Source organism: Cottoperca gobio, chromosome 12, assembly GCF_900634415.1.
Source record: "Cottoperca gobio chromosome 12, fCotGob3.1, whole genome shotgun sequence".
Classification (NCBI taxonomy): domain Eukaryota; kingdom Metazoa; phylum Chordata; class Actinopteri; order Perciformes; family Bovichtidae; genus Cottoperca; species Cottoperca gobio.
In genome coordinates this window covers 22,442,037-22,460,403 of record NC_041366.1, presented here as the reverse complement: position 1 = coordinate 22,460,403, position 18,367 = coordinate 22,442,037, and the positions used below count along the sequence as shown (strand labels likewise).

Genomic DNA, 18,367 nt, shown 5'->3' with positions numbered 1-18,367 from the left:
CCAAAACATGTCAATTTATTTAATCTTTGCTTAAAACATTTTATTTAAGTCAAGTGCAGACACCTGCGTGAGTCTTTGCAGCGTGTGCACACACACACACACACACACACACCACACTTTTTATGCAGCTTTTCCTTAATGTTAAACTTTAGTGTAACTTAAAGCTCCTTTAATTTCAGAGCATTTAGAAAATACCTTTTTTATTAATTATAATAATAGCGCAGGGACATGAACAGTGAAATATAGTTTGTTCCAACAGCTTGATGTGAAAACAGTGAAGACAAATCTGGTGTGTTTATTTAAGAGTTCCGAGTCGGCCTCTTCTCAGCGGGTGTTGCGCCCCCTGGTGGCAGCAGGTCTGCAGGTGGAGGCTGATGTTCCTGATGCTTCCTCCTGCATGTTTGCATCCGACTCAACACCAGTTTGGTTTTTTGGAGGCCGCTGGTAAAGACAGAGCACACAGTCAGGCCTTGTGGAGCCTTTTCACACTTCCAGTAACAATAAGACGTACCGCAGTTGTAGCGAAGGCAAACCTTCTTGATGTCCGTCTTGGACAATTTAACTCTCTGCCCCATCTCCTGCTCGTCAACTTTGGGTACGATGGTGGGCAGCCCGTTGGCTGAAAAGAATTCACTGACAAAGAACCGTCATGAGTACATCTGGGTCGCCAGACGACGGCCATCTTTAAAAATAAACTAGAATACGGCCTCAGCATATTTCTAACACGTTGCACATCCTAGTTTAAAGATGTCGAATACATTTAGTGAAAGTATCTCCGTCTTAACTTCTTGGCACAGAAACATTTCTATTGTTCCACCTTGTTACACATCATCTCCAGATCTCCTGGTGCAGGAGCACGTTACCTTCCATAGTGCATGATCGACGCGACGTCATAACGGAGATTAAAGGTTTCGCCTGCTCTCTTTTGGAAGTTTTTCTCCTTTCCTGAAACACATTTCCACTCTTCATCATCTTCATCATGAAACATTTAGTGCCTCAGAAACAAGTTTCACTTCTTGTTGCTTCACTGCAGAAAGAAGTTTGTTTTCACACTCGTCTGCTGAGCTCTTAAAGCTGCAGTGAAGCCACAGCTGTACTGACGCCCATCACTGGGACACTTCACTCAACTGGATTATTTTAAGGAACGTTCTGCAGCTCGTCCCCCATGATGAAGAGGAAGTGGATTTAAGGACGTTTATTCTGGATGCACATCAGATGTAATTATATCCTGATCTGGAAGTCACTCAACTTAGTTTACAATTACTACAAACAAACATTTATTTTATCTACACAATTGTCCGTCTTAGAATCTAAGAGACGATTTTAGTAATATAGAAAAACCTCTTAATTTAAAACACGTTAAATACACGCAGGCAGGCGGAGGCTTCAACTGTAGGGAACATTTACCAAACCAGAATATTTTAATACAGATCTTTACCTTCCATGATATTTTCCTGAAGAACTGTGACGTAGTCTTCGCGGTCTGTCCTTGTGTGTTCGTGGTGGAAGCCCAGAGCGTGAATAAGCTCATGGGCGATGTTACCCACGATGCACTCGGGGGCGATGAACACAGTTTGCACGCCGCCCATGAAGCCCACATAGGAAGCACAACTAGAAGGTGACAGTAAGTCAAAGGCAGAAGAATTCAGTGTTACATTAATGTGTGCGTTACATGTTCCTGCATTATATTCGATAAGAGCATCATGTTCATATCTTCATAAACACACCGCAGATATTCATTTTGAGCTGAACTGAAAGGATCAGGTTACTCATGACACATTCTTCATGTAATATTAACTTTCCAAACCCTTTGCTTTTTATGAAGTACAGGTAGTCGGTCTCATAGGTTCTCTTGTGGAAGGACACACAGGTGGGTTTGGACAACATGGCCATCGCTGCGAGGATGTCGCCCGTCCGACTTTCTGTAAAACAAACTGAAGTAAAGCCTGAGGAGACACGAGGACGATCTGAGGTCAGGTTGCTTACCCAACTCTGGGCTGATGACGTACGGGATGGCCGGTGACAGCCATATGGTTTTCACCGCGTTCCTGTCGGTCTGGAGTCAAATAAACCAAATACACACAGAAATGATGAGTCACAAAGAAACACTCGGCAGAGCGTGGTCGTTCTGCTCCTGTTCATCGTAGCGACTCTTTGCAGTCACGTAGCGACTCTTTGCAGTCACGTAGCGACTCTTTGCAGTCACGTAGCGACTCTTTGCAGTCACGTAGCGACTCTTTGCAGTCACGTTGCGACTCTTTGCAGTCACGTTGCGACTCTTCCTGGTTGCTACGAGTCTCTTTGAGGGACATTTTGCCAGTGAAAGCCGGGTGCCCCCGACTTTTGGCCCCTGAGAGTCTGTAGATATCTCAAACTTAAAGATCTGGTGGGCAGGCAGGGACAGGTCAGAGGCATGATGGGAAATGTAGTATCAAGTGTTTGTGGAGCTAAAAGTCGAGACAGGTCTTCAGTTTAGATCGTTTGTTGTTTAATGCGTCAGTGTTGTGCAGGAATAAGTTTCACAGCAGGTTCAAACCATTGGAACAGTAACGTGATGCGTAGACTCACCGACAGCACCATGTCGCCCTCCGACACGCCGTACTTCTTAGTCATCAGCTCTGTCAAACATGGGATTAAAGGACAAACAAGACAAATTGTACGGCTTTCTTTAACCTTTAAGCTGCAAATATTAAATGCATGTTAGCAGATAAATGACTGACCTTCTACAGTCTCGGGGTTAGATTCCATATAATGCAGCACCCTGCCTAACCAGTCCCCCTGAGAGCCTTTACAAACACATCACGCATTAAAAAACACAAAGCTCATGAACGATATCGATCGAAGCAGACTTAAATCAAACCAAAACTTACCGTGCTCAGCGTCCGGTAAAGGACTGGAGTCGACTAAAACAACGAGATGAGAAGAATTATACGTTTGCTTTTCTACAGAGTAAAATCAAAAGATGTTTCTTACCATGTTTCAGGGATTGAACAAACAGAAGCGCAGCGAGCAGCAGCATGTTGTCGGAGGTCTCACAGTGACTGAGATTCCACTGCCTCGTTACTCACATTAAGTACAGCTGAGGACTCGGCCTCATGGAGTCCTGTGGAACTGAAACAAACCTTTCACTCTTTCACAGCTGTAGCTAATGTGCTAATTAACATTTAGTTTTCATGTTTATAGAATATGATGCATTAATATCAATTAAAATGCCCAACAATACATAAAATAGATAGAATTATCTCCCCTTCAGTCATTAAAAAGTTCTTAAATATTAATGTTTCTGCAATAATATATAATATTTTAACTTTTAAATCAAAATAAGTACTTTTACTTTTGACACTTTGAGTACATTTTGCTGATAATACTTTTGTACTTTTAGTAGTTAATTAATTTGATTTATTGTTAATATACTAATATTGATTGCAGCAGATTTGATTGTCTGAATGTAATCAAAGAAAGGCCTTGCAGTTTAATACTATAATAATATATATAATATAATATATACTACAAATATATATATTTTATTTTATATGTTATATTTTATCTTCTACACAATTGTCTGTCTTAGATTCTCTTCTTTTAGAATTCACAGACAATTGAAACCTAATTTGAATGTTAGTTGAAATACCACTTAATTTATAACAAATGTTAAATATGTGTATGAATTCCATTCTGCAATAACAATGTCCACCTGAATTAAATGTTACTATCATATATAGATCTAATAAAAGTGTAAATATCACAGACTGACGAACAAATAGTCCACATTTTATGCAGACATAATTGCATTCATCGTTAAATGTGTATTTGTTTCACAAGTTCAAACATTAAAACCTTTATATGTTCACTCATCGAGGTTGTCATTAACCTCCCGTCCACCAGGTGGCGGTGTGCAGCTTTACCGACAATAGATTTAACGAAGAAGAGATGACGTAGCGCGTCACTTCCGGTAACAATATAAACACATGGGCTGAAAATCTCTAAAGGTAATGTTGTTTTTATCTTACATTGATTTGTTTAAGCGACATGTTCTGTCTCTAAAGTTAAAATGTAACTGTGTTGTTGTATAAGTGCCGCTCACTGACTGGGAAAATGCGATTCTGCGTTAGAAACTAAGATAACGCTTTGCGTGTTAGCTAGCTGCTAACATGCTAACATGCTAACAGGTGTTCCATTAGACAACAGAAAAACGTCAGAAAAGTTATTTCTGGTTATTTTGTCGTATATTCAATATACGGTGCTTGAATTGCAATTCGATGTAACAACTACAGACAATTTCAGTAACGTTTGACACTTTGCTAAATGTATTATTAAGAGTTTACTGCGTGTTTCTTACTGTAATGTGGGGTCGACCCTAATAACAGCCTGTTTTGTGATGATGCATCGTGCAGCTGATCTGAAGAAGAATCTTCTCATGAAGGAAACTTCATCACAAACATCTGGAGACGCATGTTTAACTGACAAACTGAGATCTGAGTATCACAACATGGAAAGACTTGAGTAAAGAACTAGTGCCTCAAATATGTGCTTTTTCTCTAAGAAAGACGTTCACTAAATAACAATGTTTCTGGTCTGGTGCAATAAATATGTGTTTCTTAACTAACTGAGGTAAAGTGATTCCAGTATTTAGTTTTACTGCCATTTTAAGCATATTTTTCAATGATTTCTTTGGATAATATTGTAAATCGAAATGTTCTGGCCACGATAAATGTGACATGAGATTGTGCCTAACTGTAATGTTGTCTCACTCTTAGTTCATTGGGTCTAAAAATGCAAAACTGTGTTAATGTCAAATATTCCTCCTGAAATACAGTTTTCCTCTTACTTCAGACGAGGCTACAGTCATGACGAGGTGGGCGAGAGCCAATAATGTCCATAAACACAAGCCCTCTGAGGCCACTCCATGGAGTCAGCTGAGAGGAGGAGGAGGAGGAGGTGGAGGAGGTGGAGGTTGTCCCCCAGGCAGCTTTAGACAAGGAGGTCAGAGAGACTACCTGAGAGGGACTCAGCCTGGTGGATCAGATGTGAAGAAGCCCAACCGTCCCAAGAAGGACTACGTCAGCGAGGACGTCAACGGCTTCCTGGAGTATCTGCAGCAGAGCGGAAGGCCGCTGCCCAGAGGGGACAGAGGAGGGCGGGAGTTCAGGGAGGAGCTGGAGACGGCTCTGAAAAAAGACCGAAGAAGAGAGGACAGAAGGGTGAAGAGGCAGGATGACAAGAAGAGCAACATGGTGGGTCTTCATTCACACATTGCTCAGCCTGAAGCAGGGACCAGAGCGCTCGGAGGAGTACAGATGTTCTTTAATGACGAAGCTTTTAAAAAAGATCATGTTAACTTAACAACAAGAATGTTTTGGCTCTTTAACAACTGAAAGTTTCTGCATTTCACTAATCAGACTCTGAAAAAGCCAAATTAAATTTGAGCAACTTGAATTTTTAAGAATCTGAATTTCTCATCTCTCCTTGTTTCCTTGCTTCCTTGTTTCCTTGCTTCCTTGTTTCCTTGCTTCCTTCCCTCCTGCAGCTGTGTTTTAACTGCAGGAAGCCCGGTCACGGTTTGGCCGACTGCCCGGAGGCCGACCAGGACGAGGAGATGGGCCGAGGCATCTGTTACCGCTGCGGCTCCACCGAACATGAGATCCAGAAATGTAGAGCTAAAGTGGACCCCGCTCTGGGTGAGAGCAACATGGAGACTCACAGCTGCACGTCTGTGAAACTTTCATATTGAACGCCGCTCTAACGATGGTTAATCCCCCGTGTGTGTGTCAGGTGAACACCCGTACGCGAAGTGCTTCATCTGTAGTAAGACCGGACACCTGTCGCGCGGCTGCCCAGACAATCCTAAAGGACTTTACGCACAAGGTACAAACACAGATGTTCTCTATATTCAGTGTTGATCTTTTACACCAGTTGAAACGATGATCTGTGTTTCTGCAGGAGGCTCCTGTCGCGTTTGTGGTTCAGTGGAACATTTTCAGAAGGACTGTCCGGAGCATCAGGCCGCAAGTGAGTTCTGTCCGTCTTCAAACGCCTGCAGCATTTCAGTGGAGGAGTTCCATGGGATTTTGTTGGTGTTAATAATGTTTCTCTCGAATGTCTTACATTAAATCTGTCTCGTCGTCTTCTTGCAGCGAACTCGGTGACTGTTCCCTGGTTGTCCAACAACATGAGCGCAGACCACGAGGACATCCATGTTCCGGTGAAGAAAACCAAACCCAAACAAACTAAAGTGGTGAAGTTCTGATCCGCACCGATCAGCTGACTCGTCACTCTGACAGCTGGACTAATCATCGATTCCTTCGGATTCTCTTTGTGTATATTTAAGATCTGTTTTAATAAAGTGCTGCTTCTGTATATTTACTGCGTTATGTTGTTCAGGAACAAAACTTCTGTTATAAAGGCAAAAACATCCGCTGCAGTTTAAACAAACGTATTAAACTCGTTTCTGTTATCAAACAGAAAATTTGAACTCAAGATCAGAACTTTCTTTCTAGAGAGGAAATGTTACCTTCAGGAACATTACACATTTCTCTGTCTCACTACATATACAACACAGGACTGATGACACCATGACAGGAGAGAGGAAACGTTACCTTCAGGGACATTACACATGTCTCTGTCTCACTACATATACAACACAGGACTGATGACACCATGACAGGAGAGAGAGGAAACGTTACCTTCAGGAACATTACACATGTCTCTGTCTCACTACATATACAACACAGGACTGATGACACCATGACAGGAGAGAGGAAACGTTACCTTCAGGAACATTACACATGTCTCTGTCTCACTACATATACAACACAGGACTGATGACACCATGACAGGAGAGAGAGGAAACGTTACCTTCAGGGACATTACACATGTCTCTGTCTCACTACATATACAACACAGGACTGATGACACCATGACAGGAGAGAGAGGAAACGTTACCTTCAGGAACATTACACATTCCTCTGTCTCACTACATATACAACACAGGACTGATGACACCATGACAGGTGAGAGAGGAAACGTTACCTTCAGGGACATTACACATGTCTCTGTCTCACTACATATACAACACAGGACTGATGACACCATGACAGGAGAGAGAGGAAACGTTACCTTCAGGGACATTACACATGTCTCTGTCTCACTACATATACAACACAGGACTGATGACACCATGACAGGAGAGAGGAAACGTTACCTTCAGGAACATTACACATGTCTCTGTCTCACTACATATACAACACAGGACTGATGACACCATGACAGGAGAGAGAGGAAACGTTACCTTCAGGAACATTACACATGTCTCTGTCTCACTACATATACAACACAGGACTGATGACACCATGACAGGAGAGAGGAAACGTTACCTTCAGGAACATTACACATGTCTCTGTCTCACTACATATACAACACAGGACTGATGACACCATGACAGGAGAGAGAGGAAACGTTACCTTCAGGGACATTACACATGTCTCTGTCTCACTACATATACAACACAGGACTGATGACACCATGACAGGAGAGAGAGGAAACGTTACCTTCAGGAACATTACACATTCCTCTGTCTCACTACATATACAACACAGGACTGATGACACCATGACAGGTGAGAGAGGAAACGTTACCTTCAGGGACATTACACATGTCTCTGTCTCACTACATATACAACACAGGACTGATGACACCATGACAGGAGAGAGAGGAAACGTTACCTTCAGGAACATTACACATGTCTCTGTCTCACTACATATACAACACAGGACTGATGACACCATGACAGGTGAGAGAGGAGACGTTACCTTCAGGGACATTACACATGTCTCTGTCTCACTACATATACAACACAGGACTGATGACACCATGACAGGAGAGAGAGGAAACGTTACCTTCAGGGACATTACACATGTCTCTGTCTCACTACATATACAACACAGGACTGATGACACCATGACAGGAGAGAGAGGAAACGTTACCTTCATGGACATTACACATGTCTCTGTCTCACTACATATACAACACAGGACTGATGACACCATGACAGGGGAGAGGAAACGTTACCTTCAGGGACATTACACATGTCTCTGTCTCACTACATATACAACACAGGACTGATGACACCATGACAGGAGAGAGAGGAAACGTTACCTTCAGGGACATTACACATGTCTCTGTCTCACTACATATACAACACAGGACTGATGACACCATGACAGGAGAGAGGAAACGTTTTATATATATATTAATATATATATTTATATTAATATATATTAAAATAAATATTTTACATTAATATATATGTATATATGTATATATATATATATATATATATATATATATATAATATTTTATATATATATTATATATTCATATATACATTTATATATCATCTTATATATTAATATATGTATTATATTATATATTCATATATGTATACATTTATAACATTGAGCTTGTGATTTGTGCAGCTGTAATGTACAGACTGGACCACTGTGTGGCAGCACTGACCTGCTGCTTTGCTCCTGACACATGTTGTCTTACTGCATGTGTTTTTATGTTACATACAGATGAAGTGATGTGAGATGATCACAGAACATGATGATGAGGAAGATGAAGCTTCATGATGTGTTCAGGCTGCAGATGTTGTTCTAACATCAAGCAGAAGGACTCGTGTTAACAGAGTTAGCAGGATCAGATTTAAAGGTATAATATGTAACTTTTCCCCGTTTCAAAGTCTTAGTTGATACTTTCATTTTACAAATGCTCCAGAGAATTGTGTATTTTTAATAAGAGAACTCGTTTCCCCTGCTCTCCTGTCATGATGTTGAACTCCCATGATGCATTGCTGCAAGTGTAATAATGTGCTCGACTGGTGTGCAATAAATAAATATAATAAATAAATAAAAATTATTAAATACATAAAATAAATACAAATGCACAAAGAAATGCTTCTGAGTTTATATGTTGTTGTTTTTTTACTTAGAATTTAACTGATTTCTCTCCATTTTTGTGGCTGTTATTTAACTTTTGTCCACCAAACAGAGAGAAACGTAATGTTGTGTTCTGCGTTAAGACCTGGCTGCAGTGGAAACTCTAAAGGATGTTACAGATCTACAAGTTAAATGGGAATAAAGCAACAATAATGTGTCTGTTTATAGTTCTCACAGCAGAGGGAGGACAAAATCATATGTGGCCGATCAATAAAGCTGTCAACACCTGGAGCTCGTTAAAGAAACTCACGCTGCAGCATCATGCGTCAGCAGCCGAAAGTTACGCACGCTGCAGCTCACACACGGAGAGGAAACTTCACACAGAGAGAGTGTGTGTGTGTGTGTGTGTCTTGTAGTGCCATCATACAGGCAGAGTTAGATAAAGAGATGCAGGAATGAATGACTAACTTCTTTGCATATCCTGTTCTCTCGTCTCAAATTTGATGCAACTCTTAAAAATAACTTTTAGGTTGGATGCCTGAAATAAGGTCTGTTGTTACCACAAGCTTCAAATAATTAGTTATTTTAAGCGGCTAAATGAGACGACAGAGGTGGTCTCGAACATTAGACGTTAAAAATCAAATCATGCAACCGTGGTGTTGTTCCTTTAAAGCCTCGTGTTCGCTTTACGACTTTTATTTATTATTAACGGAAAATCCCAAAACAATGTTTCCTCGAGTATTTAACATTCAGCGCAGCATGAAGACGCTCCAGCCTTACAGGCTCTTGTATGCTGAAAGCATTTCTTAAGCGAATAGTTAAAATATTTAGTTAAATACACTTTGCTTTCATTCCGAGAGTGTGTGTGTGTGTGTGTGTGTGTGTGTGTGTGTGTGTGTGTGTTAAATACGGAGCTGCAATCTCAGACTAAAGCATAGGTTTCCTGTAAACACAAGTTTTGGATTTGGTGTCTAAACCAAACCTGGCAACCTCACGTGACGACAATCCTCAGAGAAGACTCTGTGCCAATAACAATGATAATAAACTGCAACAGAAGAAGAAGAAGAAGAAGAAGAAGAAGAAGAAGAAGAAGAAGAAGAAGAAGAAGAAGAAGAAGAAGGGGACTAAAGACAGAGGGTCTAAGGACAGAGTGTCTGAGGACAGAGGGACTGAAGACAGAGGGTCTAAGGACAGAGGGTCTGAGGACAGAGGGACTGAAGACAGAGGGTCTAAGGACAGAGGGTCTGAGGACAGAGGGACTGAAGACAGAGGGTCTAAGGACAGAGGGTCTGAGGACAGAGGGTCTAAAGACAGAGGGTGTAAGGACAGAGGGTCTAAGGACAGAGGGTCTAAAGACAGAGGGTCTAAGGATAGAGGGTGTAAGGACAGAGGGTCTAAGAACAGAGGGTGTAAGGACAGAGGGTCTAAGGACAGAGGGTCTAAGGAGTGAGGGTCTAAAGACAGAGGGTCTAAGGATAGAGGGTGTAAGGACAGAGGGTCTAAGAACAGAGGGTCTAAGGACAGAGGGTCTAAGGACAGAGGGTCTAAAGACAGAGGGTCTAAGGATAGAGGGTGTAAGGACAGAGGGTCTAAGAACAGAGGGTCTAAGGACAGAGGGTCTAAGGAGTGAGGGTCTAAAGACAGAGGGTGTAAGGACAGAGGGTCTAAGGACAGAGGGTCTGAGGACAGAGGGTCTAAAGACAGAGGGTCTAAGGACAGAGGGTCTGAGGACAGAGGGTCTAAAGACAGAGGGTCTGAGGACAGAGGGTCTGAGGACAGAGGGTCTAAAGACAGAAGGTCTAAAGACAGAGGGTCTGAGGACAGAGGGTCTGAGGACAGAGGGTCTAAAGACAGAAGGTCTAAAGACAGAGGGTCTGAGGACAGAGGGTCTAAAGACAAAGGGTCTAAAGACAGAGGGTCTGAGGACAGAGGGACTGAAGACAGAGGGTCTGAGGACAGAGGGTCTAAAGACAGAGGGTCTAAAGACAGAGGGTGTAAGGACAGAGGGTCTAAGGACAGAGGGTCTGAGGACAGAGGGTCTAAAGACAGAGTGTCTGAGGACAGAGGGTCTAAAGACAGAGGGTCTAAAGACAGAGGGTGTAAGGACAGAGGGTCTAAGGACAGAGGGTCTGAGGACAGAGGGTCTAAAGACAGAGGGTCTAAGGACAGAGGGTCTGAGGACAGAGGGTCTAAAGACAGAGGGTCTGAAGACAGAGGGTCTGAAGACAGAGGGTCTAAGGACAGAGGGTCTAAAGACAGAGGGTCTAAGGACAGAGGGTCTGAGGACAGAGGGTCTAAAGACAGAAGGTCTAAAGACAGAGGGTCTGAGGACAGAGGGTCTAAAGACAAAGGGTCTAAAGACAGAGGGTCTGAGGACAGAGGGTCTAAGGACAGAGGGTCTGAGGACAGAGGGTCTAAGGACAGAGGGTCTAAGGACAGAGGGTCTGAGGACAGAGGGTCTAAAGACAGAAGGTCTGAGGACAGAGGGTCTAAGGACAGAGGGTGTAAGGACAGAGGGTGTAAGGACAGAGGGTCTGAGGACAGAGGGTCTGAGGACAGAGGGTCTGAGGACAGAGGGTCTAAGGACAGAGGGTCTGAGGACAGAGGGTCTGTAAAGTACACTGAGACAAATGTGTCATTTGTGATATTTCGGCTATATAAATACATTTGATTTGCACACGGAAAATATGAGCAAGAAAATCAAAGCACAATGTTTTGACCAAATAGTTCATCGGGTGTTTGCTGATGGTGCCGGCACTCCATCAGCACTATCAGACAGGATTGTATACCATCACTAACACATGCACACACAGGGAAATGCTAGGTTGCGATTTGGACCATGTGAGCGTTTCCCATAATGTGACAAAGTCGAAAACACGACAATTCCCCATGAATTCCCCCGGTAACAAAAACAAGATAAGGAAAAACAATTAATAAAAACGAAACTTAAAATAACTAAACAGTAAATTAAAGGGATATTCGTATATTGATCCGTGACCCGTTTGGATATGGGGCTGCAAAAGGATTGAATTTACACCTCAACCCAGGAGTTAAAACTTACTAAACCGTTGTCGCGGGGTAAAGGAGGAAGAATTCCACACCTTTGGCCCGGGCTGCATCCATGGCTCGGGAGAGAGCCTGGTGACGTTTAACAGTGTAGCTGCTGTAGTCAGGGGAGAAGCGAATCCTCCGTCCATCAGTCGTGTGCGGAGCTTTCTTCGCGGCACGGAGGATGTCTTGGCGGGAGGTGTAACGGAGAACGCTGAAAATCAAAGTTTGGGTGGCGCCCTCCTGCTTCTTCCTGTTGTCGCTGTAGATACGATGAGCTCGCATTAACTCGCCCTGTAGATTACCTAAGGAGGGGGACCACTTTGGAAGACAGTGTGTCAGACATTGGATGGCGTTAGACCCTCCAGACCTTCTGCCAGCCCAGTTATCCAACTTCTGCTCCGGTCCTCCATGTCCTCTAGCTTAAGTTGCACCAAGTTCAGCGCAGCCTCGTGGGTGGCTAGCATCTCCGAATTGTTCCCCACGTCACCCCGTATCTTGCACATCTCCGCCTTTACGGTGCCGATGCTTTCAGTTAGTGCCACCAAGTCTGTTTGGATAGCAGCTCATGTTCCCTCCGTTTCCTTCCCCATCTGTTGAAGTTGGTCGAAGCGCGAGTCCAAGTAGCTTCGTTGCTTCTCCAGCACCGTGTTGGCTAACGCCTCCACGTCAGACTGTTCCCTTGTTTCGGAACCATTCTTACACGATGATTTGTTGCTCGATTTAAACATTGCCTTCAATCAGATACTCACATTGGCTAAAATATTTTTTTTAAAGTTGTCTCAACGGTATAAACTAACAGAATTAGCAACACTGGGTTAAGCCGGTTCAATCTGTGCTGCCATCTTGTCCAGCTCCAGTCAATTATTTCGCCACCATCTTGTTTGTGTTTCAGCTGTTTCACATCTTCCTCTTAGATCAGCCTCACAAACTAATCAGCTAAATGACTTGCAGAGGAAAAGCTGTTTGTTTTATATTTGTGTCTCTTTATGTTATAATTAATGAGACTGTTCACCGGCTGCTTATATAACCTCCATTTGTTTTTGTCCCATGCTGGGTAAAAGTGAAATATAAAGTAAATAAAAATGTGGGGGACCGCCTGCTGGAGGTTACCCTCAGAAGACCCCCTGAGTCTGGTTTCCACAGAGCCTGATGCGTTTTCATGGAGGAGAAGTGAAGCTGCAGCCAGACAGCTGCACACTGCCAGCTCACCGAGTGTGTGTGTGTGTGTGTGTGCGCGTGTGTGTGTGTGTGTGTGTGTGTGTGTGTGTGTGTGTGTGTGTGTGTGTGTGTGTGTGTGCCTCATAACAAAAGCACAGAGGGTTCATTCACTGATGTCTCCTGGATCCAATTTAAGAGGAGCTGAGAGGGGGTCTTTCCTACAACTATTGTCTCTGTTGCTGGATTGCCCAACATCCTTTCTTCATCCTGTTCAAGTCCTCTGAGCTTTTAAATGTTTGTACATACGTCTTCAGAGATGCTCCATCGGAACATATGTTTATCATCATTTCTCCCACGATGATCTTTTCAACTGCGCTAACTACATGATGCAGTCGGTCCAACACTTTGGTTCTGACTGAAGTATTGGATGGATTGTGATGAAATGTTATGCAGACATTCATGTTCCCCCCAGGATGAATCAAGCAGCAACCTCCGGGACTAAAAAGTGAAGCCAATGGGGAAGAGCCTTAAACCTGCATCTCTGTAACATCCAGCAGCAGGAGACTCCTCTGTAACATCCAGCAGGAGACTCCTCTGTAACATCCAGCAGGAGGAGACTCCTCTGTAACATCCAGCAGGAGGAGACTCCTCTGTAACATCCAGCAGCAGGAGACTCCTCTGTAACATCCAGCAGCAGGAGACTCCTCTGTAACATCCAGCAGGAGGAGACTCCTCTGTAACATCCAGCAGGAGGAGACTCCTCTGTAACATCCAGCAGGAGACTCCTCTGTAACATCCAGCAGCAGGAGACTCCTCTGTAACATCCAGCAGGAGGAGACTCCTCTGTAACATCCAGCAGCAGGAGACTCCTCTGTAACATCCAGCAGGAGACTCCTCTGTAACATCCAGCAGGAGGAGACTCCTCTGTAACATCCAGCAGGAGGAGACTCCTCTGTAACATCCAGCAGGAGACTCCTCTGTAACATCCAGCAGGAGGAGACTCCTCTGTAACATCCAGCAGGAGACTCCTTTGTAACATCCAGCAGGAGGAGACTCCTCTGTAACATCCAGCAGGAGGAGACTCCTCTGTAACATCCAGCAGGAGGAGACTCCTCTGTAACATCCAGCAGGAGGAGACTCCTCTGTAACATCCAGCAGGAGGAGACTCCTCTGTAATATCCAGCAGGAGACTCCTCTGTAACATCCAGCAGCAGGAGACTCATCTGTAACATCCAGCAGGAGACTCATCTGTAACATCCAGCAGCAGGAGACTCCTCTGTAACATCCAGCAGGAGGAGACTCCTCTGAAACATCCAGCAGCAGGAGACTCCTCTGTAACATCCAGCAGGAGGAGACTCCTCTGTAACATCCAGCAGGAGACTCCTCTGTAACATCCAGCAGGAGGAGACTCCTCTGTAACATCCAGCAGGAGGAGACTCCTCTGTCACATCCAGCAGCAGGAGACTCCTCTGTAACATCCAGCAGGAGACTCCTCTGTAACATCCAGCAGGAGGAGACTCCTCTGTGACATCCAGCAGGAGGAGACTCCTCTGTAACATCCAGCAGCAGGAGACTCCTCTGTAACATCTAGCAGGAGGAGACTCCTCTGTAACATCCAGCAGGAGGAGACTCCTCTGTAACATCCAGCAGGAGGAGACTCCTCTGTAACATCCAGCAGAAGGAGACTCCTCTGTAACATCCAGCAGGAGACTCCTCTGTAACATCCAGCAGCAGGAGACTCCTCTGTAACATCCAGCAGGAGGAGACTCCTCTGTGACATCCAGCAGGAGGAGACTCCTCTGTAACATCCAGCAGCAGGAGACTCCTCTGTAACATCTAGCAGGAGGAGACTCCTCTGTAACATCCAGCAGGAGGAGACTCCTCTGTAACATCCAGCAGGAGGAGACTCCTCTGTAACATCCAGCAGAAGGAGACTCCTCTGTAACATCCAGCAGGAGGAGACTCCTCTGTAACATCCAGCAGCAGGAGACTCCTCTGTAACATCCAGCAGGAGGAGACTACTCTGAAACATCCAGCAGGAGACTCCTCTGTAACATCCAGCAGGAGACTCCTCTGTAACATCCAGCAGGAGGAGACTCCTCTGTAACATCCAGCAGCAGGAGACTCCTCTGTAACATCCAGCAGGAGACTCCTCTGTAACATCCAGCAGGAGGAGACTCCTCTGTAACATCCAGCAGAAGGAGACTCCTCTGTAACATCCAGCAGGAGGAGACTCCTCTGTAACATCCAGCAGCAGGAGACTCCTCTGTAACATCTAGCAGGAGGAGACTCCTCTGTAACATCCAGCAGCAGGAGACTCCTCTGTAACATCCAGCAGGAGGAGACTCCTCTGAAACATCCAGCAGCAGGAGACTCCTCTGTAACATCCAGCAGGAGACTCCTCTGTAACATCCAGCAGCAGGAGACTCCTCTGTAACATCCAGCAGGAGGAGACTCCTCTGTAACATCCAGCAGGAGGAGACTCCTCTGTAACATCCAGCAGGAGGAGACTCCTCTGTAACATCCAGCAGGAGGAGACTCCTCTGTAACATCCAGCAGCAGGAGACTCATCTGTAACATCCAGCAGGGAGACTCCTCTGTAACATCCAGCAGGAGGAGACTCCTCTGTAACATCCAGCAGGAGGAGACTCCTCTGTAACATCCAGCAGGAGACTCCTCTGTAACATCCAGCAGGAGGAGACTCCTCTGTAACATCCAGCAGCAGGAGACTCCTCTGTAACATCCAGCAGGAGACTCCTCTGTAACATCCAGCAGGAGACTCCTCTGTAACATCCAGCAGGAGACTCCTCTGTAACATCCAGCAGAGACTCCTCTGTAACATCCAGCAGGAGACTCCTCTGTAACATCCAGCAGGAGACTCCTCTGTAACATCCAGCAGGAGACTCCTCTGTAACATCTAGCAGGAGGAGACTCCTCTGTAACATCCAGCAGGAGGAGACTCCTCTGAAACATCCAGCAGCAGGAGACTCCTCTGTAACATCCAGCAGGAGGAGACTCCTCTGTAACATCCAGCAGGAGACTCCTCTGTAACATCCAGCAGGAGGAGACTCCTCTGTAACATTCAGCAGGAGACTCCTCTGTAACATCCAGCAGCAGGAGACTCCTCTGTAACATCCAGCAGGAGGAGACTCCTCTGTAACATTCAGCAGGAGACTCCTCTGTAACATCCAGCAGCAGGAGACTCCTCTGTAATATCCAGCAGCAGGAGACTCCTCTGTAACATCCAGCAGGAGGAGACTCCTCTGTAACATCCAGCAGGAGGAGACTCCTCTGTAACATCCAGCAGCAGGAGACTCCTCTGTAACATCCAGCAGCAGGAGACTCCTCTGTAACATCCAGCAGCAGGAGACTCCTCTGTAACATCTAGCAGGAGGAGACTCCTCTGTAACATCCAGCAGGAGGAGACTCCTCTGTAACATCCAGCAGGAGACTCCTCTGTAACATCCAGCAGGAGGAGACTCCTCTGTAACATCCAGCAGGAGGAGACTCCTCTGCAACATCCAGCAGGAGGAGACTCCTCTGTAACATCCAGCAGGAGGAGACTCCTCTGTAACATCCAGCAGCAGGAGACTCCTCTGTAACATCCAGCAGGAGGAGACTCCTCTGGTTGTATAGAAGTCTATGAGAAAATGTTTCTTCTTCTCTTCCTCTCTATTTCCTCAGTAACATTTTCCTGATGCGTTTATTTCTCAATCTGTAGTTTCAAGTCTTCATCACATGATGTTCATTTAGTAACTTATGGAAACATTTAGAGTAAAATAGAGGATAAAGCAGCGTCTCTTTAGGGCGGGGCTACCTGTGATTGACATCTTATATCTTTTATTCCCAGAGTTGTTGCTGTTTGTCTTTCACATTAACAGTGGATCTCTTACTCTGTAGCTCATGTTACAGCTGAATAAAAGATCCATATCCATATGGATATCCATACGGCTGCAGACTCGTCCCTCCATGTGTTTCCTGACCCAACATCAGGATCCCTTGGTACAGTGAATACCCATAATCCCTGCCACGTTACGAGACCCCACCTTCTGCCCCTCTCCGTCCCCGCTGCCTCCACAACGAGGCCGGTCCTAATGAACTTCTACATTTATGGACTGTGTTGTGCAACAGTTTAACTGGAAGAGGGAGTTTTCTGCTTCTCTTTTTGCTTACATAGCAAAACTTCACAGCAACTTCACAGGTTCATCGTCTTGACCTAAACGTGTGTGTGTGTGTGTGTGTGTGTGTGTGTGTGTGTGTGTGTGTGTGTGTGTGTGTGTGTGTGTGTGTGTTATGTGTGGATGCGTCACGAAACTTAACAGATTTGTATTTAAGACCAAATTAAAGGTTGAGTTGGAAGACGGCCGTGTTCCCAGCAAGGCGTGCGGAGGGGCCCTGGGCCCCCGTTTTATTCCCCTGCTTTAAGAAGAGTTTCTTTTTTTCTTATTTGTGCCGGTTTAGCGGTCGCAAAAGTCCCACAAACCTTTAGTGAGTAATATGGGTGGTGATGGCCTAGTGTTCTAGTGGTACGCCTTCCAAACAAAGCACAAGAAGGTTGCGAGTTCAATACCAGGCTGCCATGCGGGGGCCAGCCACGTAAAGCTGTAGAAGATATTTTCTTGTTCAAAAGCACTTAAAAAAAGAGAAGTTTCGAATCCCACCTAACCCAAACAAACTTCCCATATTTAATTCTGAATATTTTGTTACAGCATGTGTGCATAACACAAAACAATTACATTTCAAATCTTCAAACGTTTAAAGAGAAGTTTAATCACAGATTTTGCACAAATCATTTGTAACTAATTCATCTTCTCGGATGATAATATAAGAACTTATGATTCAAAGGTTAGACATTAATGCTACTTTTATTTGCTGCTTATGGTAATAGTTGCATTGAACTTAATAGTATTATAGTATAATAATAATAATAATAAAGATAATTATATTTTATAGAAGTTATACGTCACATAAAAGCAAAGAATTGAGAAACATCCTTTAAATAATTATGCTTATAAGATATCATTTCTAATTTCCAAATATGCCAGTTTTACTCATTAAGGAACAACACAATATGTTTATTGTACAGATGTGTGAGGTTACAGCTGAGCATATGAAAATAAATGTTTCCAAACAAATGAACAGTACAGAACTATACAGTATGCATATACAGTACACGGTGTATGCATAAACATAATTACAATATTAATGCTGAAACAATTTGC

The 18,367-nt window shown here is 44.2% G+C and overlaps 2 protein-coding genes across 4 annotated transcripts; one reads left to right on the top strand and one right to left on the bottom strand.

Annotated features, from left to right (window-relative positions):
• Nucleotides 1–3,101, bottom strand: LOC115017134 (zinc metalloproteinase nas-4). 2 transcript variants are annotated; one of them, XM_029445373.1, is made up of 10 exons: nt 2,974–3,101; nt 2,871–2,903; nt 2,721–2,786; nt 2,569–2,618; nt 1,987–2,056; nt 1,808–1,922; nt 1,439–1,611; nt 864–945; nt 512–633; nt 1–441 (listed from the first exon to the last, which is right to left on the bottom strand). In XM_029445373.1, exons 1-10 carry the CDS (start codon nt 3,017–3,019, stop codon nt 413–415), a joined length of 786 nt encoding a protein of 261 aa, XP_029301233.1. In that variant the 5' UTR covers nt 3,020–3,101; the 3' UTR covers nt 1–412. The 2 variants fall into 2 exon arrangements, with proteins under 2 accessions (XP_029301233.1, XP_029301232.1); XM_029445372.1 differs by lacking the exon at nt 864–945.
• Nucleotides 3,102–3,867: 766 nt separating this feature from the next.
• zcchc9 (zinc finger, CCHC domain containing 9) lies at nt 3,868–6,359 on the top strand. Of its 2 annotated transcripts, none has more exons than XM_029445370.1 (6): nt 3,868–3,989; nt 4,834–5,234; nt 5,528–5,678; nt 5,773–5,865; nt 5,941–6,009; nt 6,135–6,359. In XM_029445370.1, the coding sequence occupies exons 2-6, from the start codon at nt 4,848–4,850 to the stop codon at nt 6,245–6,247; spliced, it is 813 nt and encodes a 270-aa protein (XP_029301230.1). In that variant the 5' UTR covers nt 3,868–3,989; nt 4,834–4,847; the 3' UTR covers nt 6,248–6,359. The 2 variants fall into 2 exon arrangements, with proteins under 2 accessions (XP_029301230.1, XP_029301231.1); XM_029445371.1 differs by lacking the exon at nt 3,868–3,989 and adding an exon at nt 4,363–4,503.
• Nucleotides 6,360–18,367: the final 12,008 nt, after the last annotated feature.